At 40.4% G+C, this 22,384-nt stretch overlaps 1 protein-coding gene across 4 annotated transcripts in view; it reads left to right on the plus strand.

Moving 5' to 3' along the window:
* Positions 1 to 428: 428 nt before the first annotated feature.
* Positions 429 to 22,384, plus strand: part of NKTR (natural killer cell triggering receptor) — a 47,123-nt gene continuing 25,167 nt past the window's right edge. The window contains exons 1-6 of one of the 4 annotated variants that reach the window (XM_059729234.1): positions 429 to 504; positions 952 to 1,037; positions 9,930 to 10,004; positions 14,132 to 14,239; positions 15,546 to 15,590; positions 17,524 to 17,611. In XM_059729234.1, coding sequence (XP_059585217.1) covers positions 980 to 1,037; positions 9,930 to 10,004; positions 14,132 to 14,239; positions 15,546 to 15,590; positions 17,524 to 17,611 — 374 coding nt within the window. In that variant the 5' untranslated portion in view covers positions 429 to 504; positions 952 to 979. The other 3 variants (XM_014608993.3, XM_019499533.2, XM_059729235.1) reach the window with 3 other exon arrangements.

Raw genomic sequence — 22,384 nt, forward strand, 5'->3', positions numbered from 1 at the left:
GTGTGTGTGACACGGGGCTGTGGTAGTGCACACTGCGTGTGTAAGACATGGATGGGGTGCACATTGTGCGTGTGTGTGACACGGGGTGTGTGGTGGTCCACACTGTGTGTGTGTGTGTGTGTGTGTGTGTGTGTGTATGTGAGAGACACGACACAGCGTGTCCACACACGGTGGGAGCGCGGTGCACTCTGGGTGTGGACGACCCGTGATGACGCGCTGCCCCTCCCCCTCCCTCATTCCAATGCCACAGAACGGGGCGGGCGAAGCCGCGCGAGAAGTGCGCGTTCTCGCGGGATTACAGCGTGGACAGTCGCTCCCCCTCCCGGGCCTGGCGGCGCTGGGAGGTGAGCAGGGAGCGGGCAGCACTCTCCCCCCCGTGCGCATGCGCGGGCCCGTTCCGGTAGCGCGGGGGGAGCGGCCGCCCTTCATGGCGCTCGGCGGCGGCTCCGTTCCGGGCTGGGGGCGGGGGGGCGGGGAAGGGCAACAAAGCGCCGCGGCCGCCAGGTGAGGACCAGGAGCCTCCCCCCCTCCCCTCCCCGCGCAGGGAATGGGCCTCATCCCCTCCCCCCACGGGGGGGGGCAATGGGAGCCCGACCCAGCCACACCCCCTCGTGGGGCTGTGGGCCAATGGGAGCCCTCCACAGCGCCCCGCCCACCAATCAGGGGACAGCAGGCTGCTTGCCCCGCCCCCGGCTCCTGGGGTGGGGGTGGGGGCACTCCAGCTTGCATTGCCCCTGCTCGGGGTAGGAGGAGGGGAAGGGGGGGTGCATGTATGTCAGTGGGGGGGGGGGGCGCGTGTGTGTGTGTGTGTGTGTGTGTGTGTGTGTGTGAGTGGGAGGGCGTGCACACGCGTGTGTGGCTGGAAGCCCCGTGCTATAAGCCGTGTGCGGAACAGGGGGGCTGGGAGGAGGGCGCCTGGCTCACCCTTTCCCTGCTCTCTCCTGTGCCCAGGGCATGAGGCCGGGAGACGGGGGCTGCCATGGGCGTGCAGGACCGGCCCCAGTGCTTCTTCGACATCGAAATCAACCGGGAGCCAGGTAAAAGCGGGGGCATCCTCCCGCCCCTCTGCCCTGCCTGCGGGCAGACAGCTTGCCCTTCGAGAGGGGGAAGCACTGGCCTTTTGGCACCCGATCGAGCTGCGCAAGCCGTGTCGTTTTGCAGAGAGGTCGATCGGCGCGGGGCGGTTTGGAAGTAGCGGGGGGGTAATCCTGCCCCAGCCTGGGCTTGGATTAGATGTGGTCCCTGGAGGGCCCTTCCAGCCCTTCTCCCCGATTCTGTGATTTAATATGCCTTGAAGAGCAGCAGTCCTGGGTGGCTTCCTAAACGTGGTTTGGCTTGTGTCTCGTTCCGGCGCCTGCAAACCGCCCAAAAACGAAGAAAACTGGGGAGAAAATTACAGCCGTGCAGTTTATAAGCTCCTAAAGCGCATTTACTGCTCTCCTTAATGCGGGTCGTGGACGGACTAGGTGGCCTAATTGGTTTCTTTCATCCCTAGCTCTTGGTTTTCATCATCGTTGTTTCTGGCTCAGATCAAGTGTTAACCTGCCCTTCGTAGGTGATCTAAGTTTTCGTCCTAGCCTGGGGGTTTTGCGGGTATAGTCTTCATCCTATCTCTTCCCCGTCTGCTAAATGGTGGTATTTAATCTTTATGATAACAGCTCTTATAGGCATTGAAAACCACGCAATTTTAGCTATTAGTGCTTTCCTGTACACCCCTACCGAAATAATAAAAATTCTTGAGGCTTTCAGTTTGACTTTTCTGTGATTTCCTGAAAGCTTTTAACTTCAAAATAATGGCTTGGATCTGTTCCTCCAAGCCCCCCCCCCCCCCCTTTACTTCTATATGCAGGGGCTAATTGAGGATATGTGGGTTGCTCCCAATTTTTCCTGAAATCTTCTGGAGTAATCTCTGTATCTGCAGGAGATTGTTATAGTAAGCACAGTCAGCACCGCTCACCGAAAAAAGCACTGTTCTCTTTACTGTTGTACTGTTCCAAAAACAGGTGACGGTGCATTAAACAGAACTTCATTATTCCCGCAACTTCAAATTTGCTCTTGAAATTGAACGGGGAGCGTTTGTTTATAACATCATATTTAGGAATTAGGGGTACTGGGGTGCCAGTGTGTCTCCAGTTTTTTGTCTAGTGGGTTCATAACTAAGTGATACAGTTGCCATCCTAAAGTTTTTGCTTCTTCGTTCTTTGCTCTTCTTTTTGTTTCTCCAGTTCTGGAGTTGTTTATTGGATCACATTAGTTTTTGGTTTCTCTGTTCTTTTCCTGCTTTGTGTCTCTTCCTTCAGCCACATTTCTGCTTCCATTTTTATGTCCCTTGCTACCTTCCCTGCCCTTTCTTATAATCATTTGTTTTGCATCCACAGGAAGAAATAGAGTACCAAGCTGCCGCTTTCCATTCCTGGCTGGCTTCGGTTGGTAACGTTCTAAGAGCGCACAAAACCGTATCCAGCTTTGATATCACTTCATATTAGTGGTGCTGAGATGCAATACTTTTATATCCAGCCTTTCCGCTTAATGCAGAGCTTGGCTGTATAGAGCAGGGGTAGAGTTTTGGTCCTGTGCAGTGCTGACTTCATTGCTTCTCTAAAGTTGAATGAACCCCACAACTACACAGCAAGTTGAAACCTGGCCATATAGTTACTGAAACTGATTAATGATTTACAGTTTTGGGGGGAAAACCATGCTGACTTGCAAACATTAAGTTCAGGTCTTATAAAGATGTGGTTCTCTCCCTTGGTGTATAATTATCCTCCTGAGTTTGCCATAAAATTGTGCTTTGAATCCAAGCTTTCATTCGAAATAAATAAATAAAGTTAACTCTGGAGCCCTGTTGGTTGCAAAGATAACCTGCAAAGTCTGAGTCAAATATAAGCACTACAGCAATGTGTGCACACACTGATAAACAATGTGTACTATTCTTTCTGTGTTGGTAAGATATTAATTCAGCAATCTGATAAAAGCTTAAGTGTCAAAATAACTAGTGATTATACCAATTTTTAGTATTAATATAACGATAATGTGCTTTTTCATCATTGGGTTTAGGGAAGATGTTGGGGAGGGAAGCACTGATACATTTAGTTATCAAAGTTGCAGTAGTGGGTAAACAAACATCAGTTTTCTTCCTCCTATACTTATGGATTTTTAAAGTGACTTTCTCCCGGAAAATGGAGGAACTGGATATCGTCTGTAGCATCCAAAGCTTCATCTGTCTCCTGGATCTTAACATGCGTAGTTTGCTATAGCTTTGTGGTCCTGGTAGCTCCAAGATGTCTTCCACGTAACAACCAAAACAGACAGCCTTCCTTTTAACAGGCTTTACAGAGAAGTTATTCATTGCCACCACAGGTATCTGCAGCAATTCAACATATGGGAGCAGTGTAAAAGTGATTTTAGTGTTTAAAGTAGATAGAACATCTCCCAGGCCAGCCAGTATAGCATCTCTTGTAAAGGGGCAGACAGATTGGAGTGGACTCCCCTGCCACACATTTAGATCTATAGTACAAATAATACAAGGGGCAGGAGTTGTTAATAATAATAATAATAACAACAACAACTCTTTTAGCCATTATAGCTTAATTCAGGTAATTTAATACTGATCATCATAATTTCTATTTTACCAATAGGTTCTTGAATTAAACTTTTTATGGCTAGTATTTGCACTATGCTATAGATTGTATTCCATGGCTGTCCAGCTGGCTGCCTGTGGGTCGCACGTGGCCCATGACAGGTTAGCTATTGACGTGGCCCATCCAGCTATTGTTCCCCTCATTGCTTTGACTGCAGCTGGGGTCTGCAGATTCTTTCCCCCTCCTTTGGCTTCTGCTTCCTGCGCCTGCCCCAGGGGTGGTGCAACAGCTTGCAGCGCAGGGGCTCAGGATGCCTCTGCAGTGCAGCTGGGGAGCTTCTGTCTAGGTAGATGAGGGGTACGGTGCTGGAGTATGTGTGCAGCATGGTGCAGCTGGGGGGCACGTGTAAGAAGGGGCATCCATGCTATGAGGGAGCTGGGGAACCTGTGGCTCATGCTGGTATAGTCCACGTGGCATGCAGCTCCTAGCTGCTTACAAGTTGGACGGCCCTGTTGTTGTTTCTTTCAGCAAGCTTTGGAAACCAGTGTTTTTCACTGCAACTTGAAATTTTAATTACTGCCAGGAAGTTTGTTTTGTATTTCTTTGTCATCATGTTTGGTGTGTCACAAAACCAATTGCAGTATAAATTGAAAGTATACCAAGAACGAGCACTTTACTTCCTAGTTATGCTACTAAAATAAAATAATACAGCTTATTTGTTCTTGGTATTCTTTTTTACCTTTTTTTGTAAATCTAATGGGGAAAAATACTAAATTGTACAAAACATGAAGATAGACTAGTTTACAGGACTTGTTTACCCTGATAAATCTGGAAGGGTGGTATACATGCACTAAATATAATACTGTAATTTAAAAACCCAGAGGTCAGTTGTGTTTTAATGCCCTAGATATCTAAAGTCTCTTTATCCAGTCTCTTCATCCTCTGGAAAGCATATGTCATTTAACTGTCTCATTTGCTGTGTCCCATTCCTGCTTTTTCCCCTCATTTCAACTTATTTTTGTCATTCTTAGTCTTGCTTGTTCATTCTGATACTCATTCCAGTTTCCATTTTTTCTCTTCTCATTTATCCATCCTTCCATGTGGGCATCCCCAGTCAATCAGTTTTCACTTCTTGTTCAGTCCCTTTTTCTTTCTTCTAGCCTTATTACACCTGGTGTGTATGCTTTAGTATTTAGCCACTAGAGTCGTACATGCTGCCTTGGTGGAAGTAAGTGTTCACCATTGCAGATGCATTTGGGAAGTAATAGGAAGGGAATTATGCTCTGGGGTCTTCACTTGTCTTTCAGGGGGCAGATCAAATGACTATGAGAATTAATAGATGAGATGTCTGAGACTGCAGAGTAGAGAGCTGTGCTCACCAGCAGTCTGAGTGAAACCCTGCAGAGATTTGAAATAGAGTATATAAAGCAAATTAAGGTTAGTAACTCAAATGGAGACTTAAACAGAAATTGATGCTTGGAGAGGACAGAGTAGTATTTTCTTACATTTTCACATAACTTACTCATTTGCAGAAAAAATAATTTTCATAACCCTAGTCATCTTAAAGTACTACTGAATCTGGTCACGCTTGTGGGTAGCACTGAAGACCGCTGACTTTACTTAATAGAATAACCTAGAAAAAGAAAAGTAGGTGGTATTTTTTTAAATTTTATTTTAACTTTGTGATTTGGTTGATTTCTTTCCCCCTCTGCCTCCCATAATGTGTCAGACTTCCAGGAATATATTGTGGCTCATTTTCTTTGCTCATTAGCACTAGTTTAAATAATATTTTGTATGTGCCCTTCAAGCTTGTAGCAAGCTGCTATTGCAGATCTCAGGCAGAAGTTAAGAGAATGATATACAACATTCATCATGGGCCCACACTTCACCGCTCAGCAAAGGGCTCTTGGTGATTAGAGAGACTGCTCTAATTTTCCTTGGATCTGGTTTGAACTGAGGTGGGAGGCTGGTCTTGTAAAAGGCACATGCAGAACAGATTAGATTAAAAAAAACTAAAGATTTTTTTTTTTTTAATATTCAAATTCCTTTTTGCTTTAAATTAAACCTAATTTAAAACTGAAACACTACATTAAGTCCCAACCCTTACTGTAATCTAATCTAGTAAAAAATGTAACAAAAATGTATCTGGAGCAAATATGCATTGCTTGAAAGTTTTAAAGGAAATCAAATTAATTAACTGGAGGAAGTCACTGACTAAGCACCTGGAACCAGAGTTGGTTGAATCGGTAAAACCGTTTTGATAGCGGGTGCATCTACTTAATCTTTCTTACAAATTTAGTTTAGTTAAGTAATTCACTCAAAGTTGAGAAATTGATTAGGATCCAGAAAAGCAGGAATCCCTCCCTCCTCCCCCCCACTGCCGATCTATGAACAGAATACTATGTGCTTGATCGCTGAACAAACAGAGATCCTAATCTTGAAGGACGTGATGGTCAGAAACCATCATCTCTATTTACAAATTACAGACAATACTTTCTTTGTTTAATAAATCAGTTTTAATTGCAAAACACGTTTTGATAAAAAGCAAACAAATGTGCTGGATGCATAAAATCAGTTTAACTAATAAGCACATCTTTAAAAAGTTGACGTTCTGTGGGGGGTTTTAAATTCCAGTTTCCATCAAAAGCAACTCAACACCAATCATAATAAAATGTGTAGTAACTTAGAAAGGTCTTTCCTAATTTGGTTAACAATGAAATGTAAAAGTAAAGCATACAACTAAATGCACGTTGAACTGTGTCACAGCATTTATACACGTTTAAGCAGTATGGACTGATCTGAATGGATCCCAGCAGGAAGCAAGTTTTCTCTGATTGTAAGCCATATAGCAAGGCATACGAGGAAAGGCTGAAGGACCTGGGCCTCTTCAGCCTAAAAAAGAGAAGGCTGAAAGGGGACTTGGTAGCAGCTTCCTGCTACATCAGGGGAATATATCAAGGGCTCAGCGAACAACTGTTCGCCAGGGCACTGTTGGAGAAAACCAGGAGTAATGGCCACAAACTCCTGGAAGACCATTTCAGGCTTAACCCTAGAAAAAACTTCTTCACAGTTAGGGTTTCCAGACTGTGGAATAAACTCCCTCCAGAGGTGGTGCAGTCACCTACCCTGGAAATCTTCAAGAGGAGACTGGACGGTCACCTAGTACAGGGGGGCTGGACCCGATGATCTTGCGAGGTCCCTTCCAGCCCCTTACAATCTATGAATCAGTCTATGTAAACAAGACTTCAGTAACTTAAATTGAGGTTCACCATTTTTCATGCCATTAAAATTACGTAGGCAGCTGACTTACTGTTTCAGTTGTATAGTTGCCTTTGTCTGCTACCCAAATGAGCATCATAGAGTAATTGTATGGTTAAAGAACTTTGTCAGCAGTATCTTGTCCTGCCAGTGGTCCTACAAAATAACCGGGTATGGTTCATTGTCTTCACTTTGCAGTTAGGACCTTTTGGCTAATGTGTGGTGGTCAGTGAGAAATTATGTGGGTTGGTGGTAGTCCACTAGTCCAAAAAGTTTTTTTGAAAGCCATTACTGTAAGAACTTTACAGAACATTTTAACTAAGTAAGGTCAGCCTACTTAGCCCCGTGTTCCTAAAATACAGGGCTGGAAGGGGTCTCAGAAGGCCTTCTAGTCCAACCCCTTGCTCCAGGTAGGATCGTACTCCTCTAAACTGTCCAGGGCAAGTGTTTATCTAACCTGCTCTTACATTTTAAAGAATAGCATTTCCACAACCTCTGTACGTAACCTGTTGCACTATGTAAACCATCCTTATTGATATATTACCTCAAAGTATTTTGCTGTTAACTGATGTTCAGGAAAATTAACTAAATCCCAGCAAAGGTTGATATTAAAAATTAGATCTTTAAACCGGTCCTGGGACAGATTCTGATCTTTCAGAGAGGCTTGATTTAACAAACATTTAGATTTTCCACCCCTCTTTACTTTCTGAAAGAGAGGAGCTGCGCTCTTCTGTTTTTGCCCCATTTCTTTCCTTTCTTGACAGGGAGTTAGGGGTGGGAGATGAGACACATCACTCTCCCTTTGGTGAGACTTAGGCTGTTTGCAGACAGCATAGTTTAGCCGGGGTATTTAAAGCGGGTTAAATACCTTTTGTACTGCTTTAATGGCATTGCTGTTTGCACATTTGGCAGCCCATTACATGTTAATTCCAGCCGCTGTAGCACATTCGGTGGTATAATGCACCTTTAAATGACTTTGGGATTCAGCAAACGATTTTGGGGCACTGCAAAGTAAAACACCTCTGAGGAGTTTTAGTTTCCTACCCTGCGGCCGCGGAGGGAAGCGCTGGGCTCCCCCCAGCTCAGGGACCACTCTGCCAGCTGGCAGCTCCCCTCTCTTCCGCGCCACTGGAGAGGCAGGTAAGGGTTGGGCTCCGACAACCAGGTGTACACGACACAGGGGTTTACTTTTAAAAAACCACTGCTTCAATTTAGGGAGAATTAACCCCTCTGTGTCATCTACAAATGCCCTTAGTGCTCACTTTAGGGTAGAGAGTCTCCTGACTTTCTCAACCAGAAAATAGTTGCAAAAGCTTTCTAGCTAGTTATTTCTTGTCCCCCAATAAAATTAAAACTGAATTATTAGAGGCCATGGTATTGGATGTAATTCTGTTTCAAGAGATGTTTCCAGTGCAGGAAAATAAAAAATAGCTCGATTTTAACTTGCCGTTAAAATTTGAGCAATCCAGTTTTTTGGCAGCATTGAACTATTTCCAGCCTTATACCACTAGAGGGCATTCTTTAATAAAAGATCACCAAACTCAGTATAACGCCACTTTGTTAGGTAGCTTCGGTGGGGGGTTTTTAATTCTTATTTCACAAAATATAAGGATATTAAGGGTTTTTTTTTCTAAATCTGTATTTTAATTCTGTTCATCAGGTTTGTAGCTCTTTGATTTAAAGAATTCAGATAGCTGAGACTATATGAAATAGCAACTGTAAACAGTTTCTTTAAACCATTTTTTGTATATTTTGAAAAATATTAGTGCGTATCTGAGTAAAGGTCAGTTGTAAAGCACCATAACATACTTGTTTTTGGGCTAAGGAGAAATTATGTGAGCACCCTTTTCTTCTATTCCTTCTGGAAGTCTTAAATAGGTTATGTGAAGAGAAAAGCCGTCTCGCTATCTAAGCAGGTAGTGCACTGAGATTCCTGTGATTCCAGTTACTGATTAATTTTATACTTACATAAAGGGCACATACCTAATTTCTAAAATATTTATTAGATACGTTGCCATGTTTCCCTTTTCCTCCTTGTTTCACCCACTCAGGGTGTGCTTTTTAGCTTTTGGGGCTAGGAATTGTGATTCCCGTGACAGTGGTACACAATGCGGCTGTGACCTACCCAATACCTGTAGACCTATAATTTATTAGTATTCAGTTACCACTTAAAGGTATGTCCCTATATAAAACGTGTCCTAAAATTTGAGGGGGAATATCCCACAGACCATATGATTTTGCTGATGTTTTATCTAAGGGAGGGGTTGGCAGCTTAAGGCCTGTGGACTGAATCTGTCCCTGTGGTCACATTGGACCTGGGTGGAGAGGAGCTGCACCAGGATCAGGCAGCTGAGCCCACCCTGCCACCAAGCCCTTCTCCCCTGATCCCCCCTCCACTCCCCCTCTCTCTTGCAGCGGCGATGATAGAGCTTCCAGCAAGTGGAGAGCTATGCTGGGGCCAGGCGACTGGAAGCTACACCTGCATGACAGCCAGGAGAATGGGCGGGCTGAGTAGGAAGGAGAAACAGCAGCAAGACAGATGCAACTTCCAGCTGCCCGGCCCTAATGGAGTTCCCAGCTGCTTGGCCCCAGCATGGGGGCACACAACCTCCACCTCCCCCTAACACCCGCCTTTGCCTACCACCACCAATATGCTGCTGAAACTCCCTGGCCCACATTGGAGTGGAGCGGAATTGCTCTAGCCTGCAGCTTGTAAAAGTTACTGGCTGTTAATTTAAGGCATAAATTGTATTGCTTTGTTTCAGAAAAGTAATTATAGACCAGATGAGATGTTTGCTCTAACTGTAACTTTATCATATCTAATTCATTAAAAATCATAATACCTTCTTAAGATGCTTATTAAAATATTGGCATGATCTTAGTAAAGTTACTTGGTTTCCATTTCAGGTAAATTATTCCTATTCCAGACATCTATAATCCCAAGATTTGTTCTCTTGTTTCATTCTGCTTGGTAACGTCCCCTCTTCCAAGAAACTATGCCTACAGACTATGCTTATGTGTTATTAATGTTGCAGAAAATTAACATCTTGAAAAATCCTTGTAACAAGGTTATTTGTCTCTCTCTTCCAGTTGGTCGAATTATGTTTCAGCTCTTCTCAGATATATGTCCAAAGACTTGCAAGAACTTTCTTTGCTTATGCTCAGGTAGGTCGTATTATCAATTCTTTATAGTTGCTTAACAATTGATATAATTATTTAAAATAACAGGGGTATCATAAGTGGCTTTGGTAGGTGTAGTGTGTGTAAAATATCTTTTGTTCAGAATATTCCATCTCCAAAAAATGCAGGTCTAGGCCCCAAAAATTTAAGAACATTGTAAATAGCACAAAATGAACCGACGGTTGCCTTTGTGGACTATGGGTTTCAGAAAGGCACGTAGAGTGCTCAATTAGTGTGCATGTTACTGGTGGGTCAGGACTTCTGTGTAACTCGAGGGGAACCAAAACGATTGTGCAAGGGTTTGGGAGCAGAGAAGGAGTTGGGACTATATGAGTTTGGGATGGCTGTAACACTAGGTGTTCAGTCACTTTAGGGAAGGATAATAAAAAAGGGTTCTGCTGGAGTAGCCTTCTGTAGTTCCCTAGCGTTGGATTTGGATGTGGCCAGAGATCTCTGCAATGGCACTGCAGAGATGAACACTACTCAAAAGTGGAGACATTACCTTCCTGGACGTCGATTGAAGAATGCATGTTGCTAATAATGATAGAGGCTAAATACAATCTAAGCTGCAGATGGTAGGCTCATCGCAATCGGAAGACTGCCTGATGAGTAGCCTAGGCAGTAAATCCTTCTAGCCCATTTTAACTTCTTTGAGTGCTGTGCTATTAGCAGTCCCCAAACTGATTTTGCTCTGTCAGTCTCAAGGCTGGTATAAGAGGCAAGGTTGTAATGCAGTAATGTAAGGACTTTATTCAGGTGGGAACAGCTAAAAGCAGATTGATGGCAAACTCCAAATAACACAGTTACTAAGCCTTAATAAGGTGCAAACAGCTGAGAGCAAATTGTTTGGATGCAAATTAGCAGGCAGGTTTAAATTGACTTTAGTGTCTTTAAAATTGAAATCAATGGGATTTGACACATTCATCTTTGTATGTACTTGAAAAGCATTACTGCTTGGGTTGATGAGGTTGTTTGGGTAAATGATACATACCTTTTAGTAGACCAAATAAATAGTTGGAAAAATTGTTCTTTGCAAGTTTTTGGGAACAAACACCCTTCTAAAGGTATAGGGAGAGTCTGCTGGTGTTTTTTGTGCTCTCCTGGGTGGAGTAGAAGCCAGTATGCAAAACACAGGTTTGTGAAAATGCAAGTACATCTCAGTGAAGAGAAAATATATGTTGCTGTTGAGTTTGGCTTCTTTCTTCTTCATGCTGTGAAGTTTCCATTTCACATGACAAAATTCAATATCTTTCATATTTCGGGGGGTATTGGTTATAGCCATGTCTACCTGAGGACATAGGCAAATAAGGTTCTTTGGGTAAATGTGATATTTTTCTATTGCATTCTCTGTAGGAGTTACCAAGATTGGATCTGGTCATTTTAAGAAACACATTTCCTGCTAGATAGCATCTTTTCTTTCTTCCTGGCCCCCTTCCTCCTCCCCCAGTTTCATTCTTTTAGGAGATCTATGAGCAGCCTATTTATAACCTTTATCTGTGATGTTATTTTCAACCTTCCTCCCAGTTCCTGGGGCAGGTGGAGAGTGGCAGGAGGGCAAGAGCCTGCAGGCCACCAGTTGGACAGCCTCACCATGGAAGAAGCTTTTTCTAACTATCATATTCCTTGTACAAATCTGTTCCCAGCTAATTGGTGTTCCAATGCTAGTGTTGAACTTCAGTTTATGCATCTCTTCTCCATCCCTGCTGTGTGCATCACTGACCAGTATATAGAGCAGTAGCCCCTGTTGGCCTTTGTGCTGCTACACAAACCAAGTAAATCTCTAGTCTCCATTCATGATAGTGGAGTTCTCCTCATTATCTTTATATTTCGAGTCCTTTCCTAGAAACTTCCTCCAAGTAGTGCCCTTACTAGACCTTAATGACATGATCTTGTCCTATCTCTACTGGAAATACCTTGCCTGAAATGCATTTATCTCTTTCATGGCTGAATCCTATTACTGATTTATAGTGCTTCTAATGATCAGCACCCAGAACCACCACCACCACCTCCTCCTCCTCCTCAGCACTTTTCAGCTAATAAACTCAGAGGTCATAGCAGAAATTCTTACTGACTCCTATTCTACCTTGTATTTTGCACTCTGAGTTTAATTTTATTTTTATTACTCCAGTTTTCAAGGGCACCCATTCTTTCCTGCCTGATATCCAGATCCTCCTTGATAATATGCATCATCAGCAAATATAATTAGCCTGCACTGACCTTTTTTGTGCCAGTGTCATTAACAGGGATCCTGGTTTTCTCTGATTTAAAAAAAAAAAAAATCCCTAATTTTCAGTTTTAAAAAAAGTAACCCCAAATCCACATTAATTTATGATTAAAATTAAAATCTTTTGCTGATAATTTATTTCCTTCAAGACAAGTAAGTGCAACCCATCTGAATAAGATATATGGTTGTGCCCATTGTGCTCAGACTCTTTTTCAAGTCATGGTGAACCACTACATTGAACACATTTTGACTTCCTCGTCACTCCCACAGCCAGGCAGTGCCTTTCCTCCATTTCCAGTCATTCCTGTTTCTTCGCCAGCCTAAAATGTCTGGCGCACATCACAAAACAGGGCCCTCAGCAGTTCATTCAGAATCAGCCTGTTGCCTCTTCTTCCAGCGTGTTGCATATGATTAGTGTGGCCCTGATGTCCATGAGTCTAGCCGGACCAGGTGTTCCTGCACTTCATCTATCTACAGATGCATTTTCAGAGGATCCCCCGACACCTGGTTCCACTGGGGGCTAGCTTAGCACATGGCTCCTTTGTGGGGGCATCTAGAGTACACGCACATACTGAGCAGGGCTGGGCTATGGGGTCACCAGCCCGTTGAACTATATGGTATATCATGAGCCTTTTGGCTTTGGACTAATAGCATGCATAATTTGTATAAGTAGGTACAGGAGTGCTGCTTAAAAGTTTGTTTATGGAGAACCAGTGCTAAAACTTGCAGCAGTTTAAAAAAAAAATAAAAAAGGTAAAATGTATCAGTTCTGGATGAACCAAGTCTGTGGACATGCAGTAATTTGCCTACATGCAAGTTACTACAAATACATTGTTTCGTTTTAGTTGGGGTTTTTTTGGTTTTTTTTTTTGCAAGATCATTGTTTTCAGAGTTGCCCCTCACTTCCATGGGGGAGCAGGATCTGACAGTAAGAAGGGAGGGGAAGGGGCTGCAGGGGGAAGAAGTTGTGGGGGGCAGAGAGGAAGAGGGCTGCCTGACTCCCCAGATTTATTTTCCCTGTTGTAGCAGTGGGAGGGGGACAAATTCAAGGCAAATCTTCAATAATTGGAGTCTATACTTGGAACATTAGAACAAATTGTATACATTGTCCATATATAGTACAGGCAGTCCTTGACTTGCAACGTTTTCAGTTACAATGTTATGCACTTAGAGCGTTTATAAATTGATGCCCTGTTTCAACTTTATGACATCGGTTTTGACTTTACAACGCTTGATCCGATACACCATGCAAGCGAACAAGTTCGCTATGTTGCTCATCTCCCTGGAGAACATCTGTCCAAACTTCCTTGGATGCTTTCTTTAAGAAAGCAGACAAGACTCCAGAAAACCCTGCAACCAAGACTCCTGAGAAGACTCCAGCCAAGAACCCTTTAAAAAGTCCAAGCAAGAGCCTTTCAAAAAGTCTAGCAAAGTCACCTCAAAAAAGTCCTTCCAAATCAATATGATTGCTATTTCCAATATAAAGACATTAATGTAGCTATATTACTAGTTTATAATTGATCGAGTACAAAATTCTGGGGTATTTTTGGTGAAATAGGGTATGGGGCCTTTGTTCAGGACCAATCCCCCATTTTTAACATTGTTTCTTATGAGAAAATCGGCTCTGAGTTCCAACGTTTCGACTTAAGACGTGGTTTTCAGGAACCAGTTGTGTCATAAGTCCGAGGACTGCTTGTGTCTAATTATTGGGGAGTCATCTTGTATTCAACTAAATATGGTAACTGGTTAAATAGTTTGACAGCCTCTCATGTTTCCTTGGAACTAAAAAAACAAAATTCTGCTTGGGGATTTATCCAGTAATAGCTGGGTTCTAGTTCAGCAAAATTGTATTTCTTTTTTTTTTTACTTTTTAATTGCCATTTTACAGGTGAAAAAGGAATTGGAAAAACAACTGGGAAAAAGCTATGTTACAAAGGCACCACATTCCATCGTGTGGTTAAAAACTTTATGATACAGGGTGGGGACTTCAGTGAAGGTAAAACATTTTCTTTGTTTGCCAAAAGATTTCACTGCAGCTTTCATTTACAGAGTTAAAATACTTTAAAAATAATTTACAGAGTTAAAAATCTGGAAGTTCCCTGAAAATGGTTTTACAGTTTCTGAACATAAAGTCAAACTACTAAGATTGTATTATTCATTCTGTTATGTTAAGATTACATCCAGCACTATACTTTATTACAGAGCATGAGGTCCCAGAGCACTCGCATGTGCTTCCTGAGACTCATCCTTCAGTTCTGTCAATCCTTCTAACGCTTTTTTTAAATTGAAACTGGAAAGCTAAACCAATTTCAGATTTCCCTTACTGAATTGCTAACCCTACTGTCTCTTACCTTGTTTGAATGAAAAATGATTTAAATGTTAATTTACATTCTAACCATTTTTGCATTTTCCTTTTTTGTGAGCTATACTAACGATGTTTACTCTTGTTCTCTTGAGTTGAGACACAGCAGCGTGGAAGGGATGTAACTATAAATAAGTTCCGTGGTGATAGGCATGTTGGAAATAATTTAATGAATGGGTCCCTGAATGCCAATTTAGAATAGGCAGGATGTTTTTACTCCCCTGCCCCCCTCTTTTGTTCTTGTGTCCCATCCACCCATGCATAGGCAACTTAGTGTTTCTTTCCTTGTTGCCTCTGAAAATTACCATAGTGCCTTTGTCATTCAGCCTTACAATCATACTGATTGGCTCTGCAGCGTGACTATTTCTACTGGTAAAATGCTGCACTTCCAGGTATGTTGTACTAGGGGATGACTAGAAAGGAGGGTGGCTTTGAAAGAACTGCTGGCTAGTTATTTATCCACTTCTGTGGCAGCTGACCCACACCTGGAATGCCTCTGTGCAGGGAAACCTTGTCAGCCTTATTCACTCACTTTCTTCTCCGGTGCTTGCTGTTGCTTTTCCCCTTCTTCCTTCCTTTTACCCAAAAAGTGCGAAGGGGGAAGAGTCGTCTCTGAGCTTCACTCAGCCTTTCCCAAGCTTCCAGGGGTAGTACAAGGCTGCTTCCAGTTTCCAAAGTTTCCAGGGATTATGGTCTACATCACTGGTGCAAAATTTTCAGTTGAATTTAAGATGCATGTGTTCATGGTTATGCTTTGTAAAATAGGGTTGTCAAAAAATCAAAATGTTACATCTTTAGTACATGCATATATCCCTTTCACTTGTATTAGCTGTCCACAGTATCATGTTTTTTTGTACTTTTAATGATTGCCATATGTATCAATTTTATAACCCAAACTTTTTAAATCTCTGAAAGATTAATACATACTTCTATTATGTAGGTAATGGAAAAGGAGGTGAATCTATCTATGGGGGATATTTTAAAGGTAAGCTAAATATATCTTTATGGTCTTTTGCTTCAGTTCTGAGATAAGCAAGTTTTTTGATATTTTTTTTCCCCCAAGATATTTAATGAGAAGAGATCTACTTATAGATCACCTTTTGCATGAAACTAATGTTGCATGAAAATTGTTTTTATATGCATGAATTTCAGATAAATTTATTGTAATATTTAATTTAAACTGACAATTAATTAAGGCTAACATTATTGGTTGAACATGACTTTCAGCATGGAGGTTAGGCAACTTTATTCATGAATAAACTCCTATCTTCCTGCCTAAAACTGTCAACATATTCTTTTGTTTATAGAGAATGTGGTCTTTTGCAAAATGAAAAGGTAAGAGACAAAAGCTCAGTAACACAAATTCAAACTCTGTTCCCTTTTACCCTTCCTAATAAATATTATAGACAACTGATTAAATATCAGTTTTGTGGATGGATATCTGTATTGCTTGGAGAAGTGAAGAATTCTGTATCTAACCTTTTTGAGGGGTACTGATTGATTTGAAGATATAATACTTGGAATTATTCTCAGATCTGAACAGTTGTCATTTCTTTAAAGCACCTCCCTTTTTTCCTCTCTAAGGTTTGTATTTTTCGGGTTTGATTTCTAAAAATACTTGGCCGTGTTGATACTCCACACAAGGTACTAATTTGCTTGCCTATACTAGGTAAATAAATTCATCGTTCACTTTCTTTCTAAAGCTTTTTCTTGGAAAGAAAGAGGTGAGAGAGTTTTATTATGGTATTTGGTTCTTTTAAGAGACAGGGTATGGTATAATTCTTATTTTGTGAAGGCTGGGAAGTCCCTGTGGTGTTCCACTGTTGAAATAAGCTTTTCCACAACAGCTGGATGTTTCAAGTGTTGTGTGTAGCTCTTTGCAATTTAGATGCATGCTCTGAAGCTTCTGTAGTATAAGAAGTCATGGTTAGGTGTCAGAATATGCAGCGTCTACATGAGGATGTCATGTAGCTGCTTCTGATTTTAAACAGTTATACATTTTTCTTTCGAAGGAAAATGCTGAGATTAGTAAATGCTAACAATTTGCTATTGTATCTTTTGGCAGACTTAAAGATTAATGGTACAGCTTTTAAGTCTGTAATATGAGGTTGCGCATGGTAGATTTTACTGAAATATTTTTCTAAAATTAATGTTGTTTTACTGATTGCGTTTTGCTTGCACAACTGCAGGTTAGTTTACTTAATTCATTGCACTCAATGATGCATTTTTATATTTTCAATATTAATTATGTGTTCTATCACTTGGGTGAAGAGCAGACATGTTGTACTGTTTCTCATTCAGTTATCCCTATGAATTTAACTTCCTTTTGCATTTTGAGACTTCAAGTGTGGATTCAGTAGGTTTGCTGTACCTCCAGATGCGCCCTAACAGGGAGCAAGCTATTTGAACAGGGTATTTTCTACCTCCGTGATGCTCACTCTGATGGAGAAATGGTAGCAGTGAACAGGCGCAGCCATGTTTTAGCATGGCAAAGGGAGAGGCGGTTAGAAAGGTGGCTTTCCTACAGGAAATGTTTCAAGTGGTGTAAGCATTTGATGCACTATAATTGTATTGAAGGTAGTACCGAAACCTTTGAAATTGCATTTAAATACATTATTTTAAACAATATATTTTGTGCTGTTTCCAGAGCTGTGACTTATCTAAAAAAAAAATACCACTGTATTCTTTGCCTGCTGTTAGAGTTAACAATTATAACAATTATCTGCACTCGTATTTTTAGAGGTTTGATTAGATTTAAATTTTCTTTCTTTTTTTTCCTTTTTTTTTAAGTGTTCAGATTTTCTTAGTGAGCAGCTGAAGATTTTCTCCTTGTACTATCCATGTGTTACAAGAAAAGAAAAATATTATACCTGTATTCACCGACAGGAGACTGACTAGTGTGTTTTTTCTTCAAACAGATGAAAACTTTATTCTCAAACATGACAGAGCGTTCCTTTTGTCAATGGCAAACCGAGGGAAGCATACCAATGGTTCCCAATTTTTCATGTGAGTAGATATAATTTCAGACTTGAGCTTTTCTTAAACAGAGAAGCGCTGTTCATGAGAAAGATGGTATTGCTAAATTAACTCCAACCGGATGTTATTGGCCTTAATGCAGTTATTGCAAGGTGTCCAGTGGGTACCTACAGTCCCTAATATATAGTAAACAGGGAAAATTGAGATAAAGTGGTTTTGGTTTTTATTTGTGGTGTTCTTTTGGCTTAGAAGAATTAATCATATATGGATTTAAAAAAAAATTTTTGGCTTGCTTTCTAAAAAAAAAAAAAATGGCTTATGCTTTTATGTCTGTTGGTGTTTAGGGAATAGTTTATTATCTGGCTTTGTACTCTTTTAAGTGACGCACACTAAACAAATTAAAACAAATGATATATAGTTTGCAGTACTAGAAAGTTTTGTGTAAAAGAAAGGACAAGATATCTAATAGTTCACACTTAAACAGTGCGAGTTGCATGCGTTTTAAAAATATGCTATCTTTGCATTTATTTTGGTTTTTTTGTGGGATGTTTTACTTTAGTCTGTCCCTGAAATGCCTGCCTTCTTTGTTGCTGCATAGTACTGTATGTACATGTGTGTAATTTTATTTTAAACCTATTTTGAAACAGTGTTGGCAGAAAAGTAACGTAGAACATTAGGGGAAGAGCTCCTTTTGCAGCTCTCATTTCTATTATACTATACACGCCAGTATATTAGTATGTTTCTAGTAAAATATGGAAAATACTTGACTGTACGGAACAGCTCTGATGGGAATCACTCAGGGCTGGAAGAAATAACTGATTTTTATTCATTTATTTTTCTCTTTGGTTGAAGATGACAAATTCTAGGCGCACCAATAACCTTTTTCAATTGCTAAGGCTTGTCTGAATACCCATCTATGTCGCCATCTTCTAAAAAATGTTTTCTGTTAACATTTCACAGTGTGTATCTTAGGTGGGGGGGATATCTGGTTTCCAGTGTTGGGTTTGTGCTGGGTAGAAGGTTTTCATTGTGAATGATCTTTTTGCTGCCTTGCTTTGAAATTGAAGCTATATATTTTAGTTTATTACACTAAAACTTCTGTTTTCTTTGCCATCTTTCTTGGTGGATAAGAATGAATGGCGCTTCACTGTCTTCAATAAAGAAGTAAATTGTCCAGAAGGACACTCATATTTTCTTTGCCTGAAAAGAGATCTCCAACATGATGTAATAAGGTTCAGATAAGAGACATTTTTAGGTCTCTTCCTAAAGAATGTCCTAAAAATGGAGAGTACACTAAAATAACATTATATATTTTATATTATATATAAATTTCCATATAATATATAAATGGTGTATTATGTACAATGAGTCCATGAAAACCAGTTACTTCATTGCTGTCCTTTAAGTTACATAGTGACTAACATTATGATTTTTCAAGTCACCATTTTCCATTTTTAACCTTATCTGAACTGTAAACTTGAAAATTTTAATGATGCCACATCAATCAAGAAGCTACCATCTGAGGGCTCTAAAGTTTCTTTATCTTGTACATAAAATTTAAGTTAACAATTTAATACAAGTAAGATAAGTATCTTGTATGTTAGGTGATTTCTATAAAAATTACAGTACTATCACAGTTCAAATTATGAGACTAAATGATGAACATTAGTATTTAAAAATATCACCTTAAATGTGAAATCTACTTTGAAAAGCATCTGTATTTTTAATGCTTTTTAAATACAAGTTTTGAGGGAAAACCAATGACAAATTTTATAGTCATCCAGTCCTGCATCTGATAGCATGTATTAGGGACCGCTACAAGCCATGCAAGCTGCAGTGAAACCAGTGAGATTTAGGGTGAAAACCAATGGTTTTACCGATGTAGTCAGCTGCAGAGGCAGGATTTTATTTAGGATCTGATTTGTAGTGAAGCACAGCTCTTGACAACCTGTGTCATGAAGCCAAATTCATCTCTTTCTTTATGTAAATTTTCATTGATTAACATAAACCTAGAAATCATAAGTTGCTCATAAATTTTTAACATGGAATCTAACTTTGAGGTTCTCCTCTTAAAAGTAACTTTCTTGCTTTCAAACCTAAAATTTACATGTTGAAAGGCTTTTAATTCTAAAGATAAAATACAATGTATGAAAACAGTTGTTCGTGTTCAGTAAAGTTATTTAATGATTTACATCTGTATGAGGGAAATACTGTACATTTGTCCAGGCTTAATTTACGCTTTTGAAAGAATGATGTATTATAATATGCAATCCAAAATAATCCTCCATTAGTGTCATCCTTTAAACAATTTGGAGGACAAAAGAATATATAGAATAAAGCGTTCATTGAATCAGCTTTTTTCAGCCGATCTAAATTCATCAAAGCAGAAAATGCAAGTGTGTGTTAGCTTATATGGCCTGGGTTTTTTAAAGGACTTTGTCACTATATAGATGTAATGACTTTTGAAGTGATACACTGAACTTGCTGGATATATGGAGAGGACATATTCCAGAACTGGAATTTTTATTTTCAGCCCTAAATACACACCCATTGAGGCATGTTTAGATGGTGAATATAGGGCTCCTGTACATGTGCAGGGAGCCTGCTTCGACATGCTGTAATGACAGTTAATTCATGGTAATTATCCCACTCCAGTGGACTCCAACGTCGTGTGTATCAGCATCCCAGTGCTGAAAAATGGCATTGGGGAGCTTAAATTTAAAGCGCTCCACCGCCATTTTTCAGCATCGGGTTGCTGATGCACGTGTCGCTCCAAGTGCTTTAATTAGCACGGCACTTGAAGCTGTTCTAATGAAAGTGCCACATTCTGGAGCACATCTATAAATGCCTGTAGTTTTATTTTGCTGGGGTCAAGAGTTTGATATTTCTTCATGCAAACTGATGTTGCAGTTTGACAAGCACCTATACACGTGCTTACCTTACAAAACATGTATAGTGCTTTAGTTAGGTATTTATATAAGCATTTGCCTAATTGAGGTTGAAATGGTGGTAAAGGAGTGTGCACTTTTAAAGATTATATTCCATGCTTGGCCCAGACTTAACTGTTGCTTTGACGGTCTTTCTTTTGTCTTCTATCAGGCATTGGTACCATTTGGAATAACTTCAGACTTTTCAGTGTCTGATTGGGCTACAAATATTGTTTATGCTGGAATTTTAGAATTAGCATCAACTTTACTGATTTCAAACCAGTTTTAGTTCAGTGAGCAGGAATGTCTGTCTGCATGAGTGCGACTGAAAGAACTTTTAGAGAAATGGATATGGAAATTACTGGTGGGAAAGATAGCTTAGAAAACTTTTTAAGAAGGAGAGTTTCAAAAAAGAACAAACAGGCTAAAAACCACTCTTGTAGAACTAACATGGTCACAAAAATAAAACAGCACATGTCACAAGTGATGCAAAAGGTTTATTGATGCTTTCTGCCATTTAACTAATAATTATTAAATGGAGGGAATGTTTTGGAGTGAAAGATCTATTTAGTCGAAGACAGGATTTCATTTGTCAAATAACCAACCGGTAAGTGTACTAATTCTAGTAGTAATTCTCTTCAGCAGCGTGACAGAGAAATGCATTATTGTTTAATTAGATAGATGTTCAAAGTGAAACTTGAATGTCAAAAAAGTCAAAAATGGGCAGGACTGATTCAAAGGCATGACAGACTGCTTTATATTATTTGAAATGGCAAAAATACTATATTGGAATCCAGGGCTTTAACAAAACAGCTGGGTGCCCATGGTTGTATAGCTGTAATGACAGCTAATATTTTTCATGGACCCACCCTACCCCCGATCACCCTGCTGTAATTATACTACTGTTGGAATCGGCAGCCTTCTAGGTTTAGCTGACACGCTGGAACAACCCATAGAGAAACGGTGTAATTTTTTTTTTTTCCTTGAATATTTTTTTTCTCACAATGGACTTCCATCAACTTCAGTTTTATATTAACTACTTTCAAATAAGTGTATATTCTGGGAGAGCACCTTTTTAAATAGAGGGTCGTCTGAATTTTTAACTTTAAAAATTTTTTTCAATCCCTGTTCAGACGCAGGGTGGTTTTGCGGGAGGATCGGAGAACATGCTAAGTAATCTTAGGTTTACCCTCCCTTCTCATTACTCCCCAGTGCGTGGGCAGTTTTGGCTGTGCTGCTGCCATGACTGGCAAGTAAGCTCTTGCAGAGCCCGTGGGAGATCGTGCATTGGAGTCTGCCCAAGCGCAGCATGAATGCAGTCTTGTATAGAGATAACTGGAGTTAACTTGGGTACTGGAAGCATCATAGCCACAGTAACATGATGCTCTGCCTATGCTAATTACCCGGTTTCTCAACAGAGGTATTTTCAGAGCTTGCTTACCTGCATCTATCCAGTACTGCCTTGTGCTGTGATACTATGTACAAGAACAGTATGAGAGAGGAAGCAAAAAGCCAACAACAAAATATGGAAGATAGCTTTACACAAAATGCTATTAAATGTGCAGAGTCCTCATTCTGACAAGATTTCCATCCATACCCTTACTGTTGCTTTTGTGGGTAGCCCCATGGATTTGGTCCAGTGGTTTTTCAACTGGGATGCTGTGACTATGTGCTGCCACTGCCAAAAAATGATTTGAAGGGTTCTTTTTTTGTTTCATGCAGTAACATTTCTAAAGCTTAGCACTGTGCTTCCTAACTAAATTAAAATATGCCAACCTGTTTTAATATACAAGCAATTAATGTTCAGAGATTTGCTCTTTCATTGTTTATGCAAGTGACTTCTGTATAATTGGTGACAAGCTAGAAGCACTTCATT

The sequence above is a fragment of the Alligator mississippiensis genome, chromosome 5 (genome assembly GCF_030867095.1).
Source record: "Alligator mississippiensis isolate rAllMis1 chromosome 5, rAllMis1, whole genome shotgun sequence".
NCBI classification, from domain to species: domain Eukaryota; kingdom Metazoa; phylum Chordata; order Crocodylia; family Alligatoridae; genus Alligator; species Alligator mississippiensis.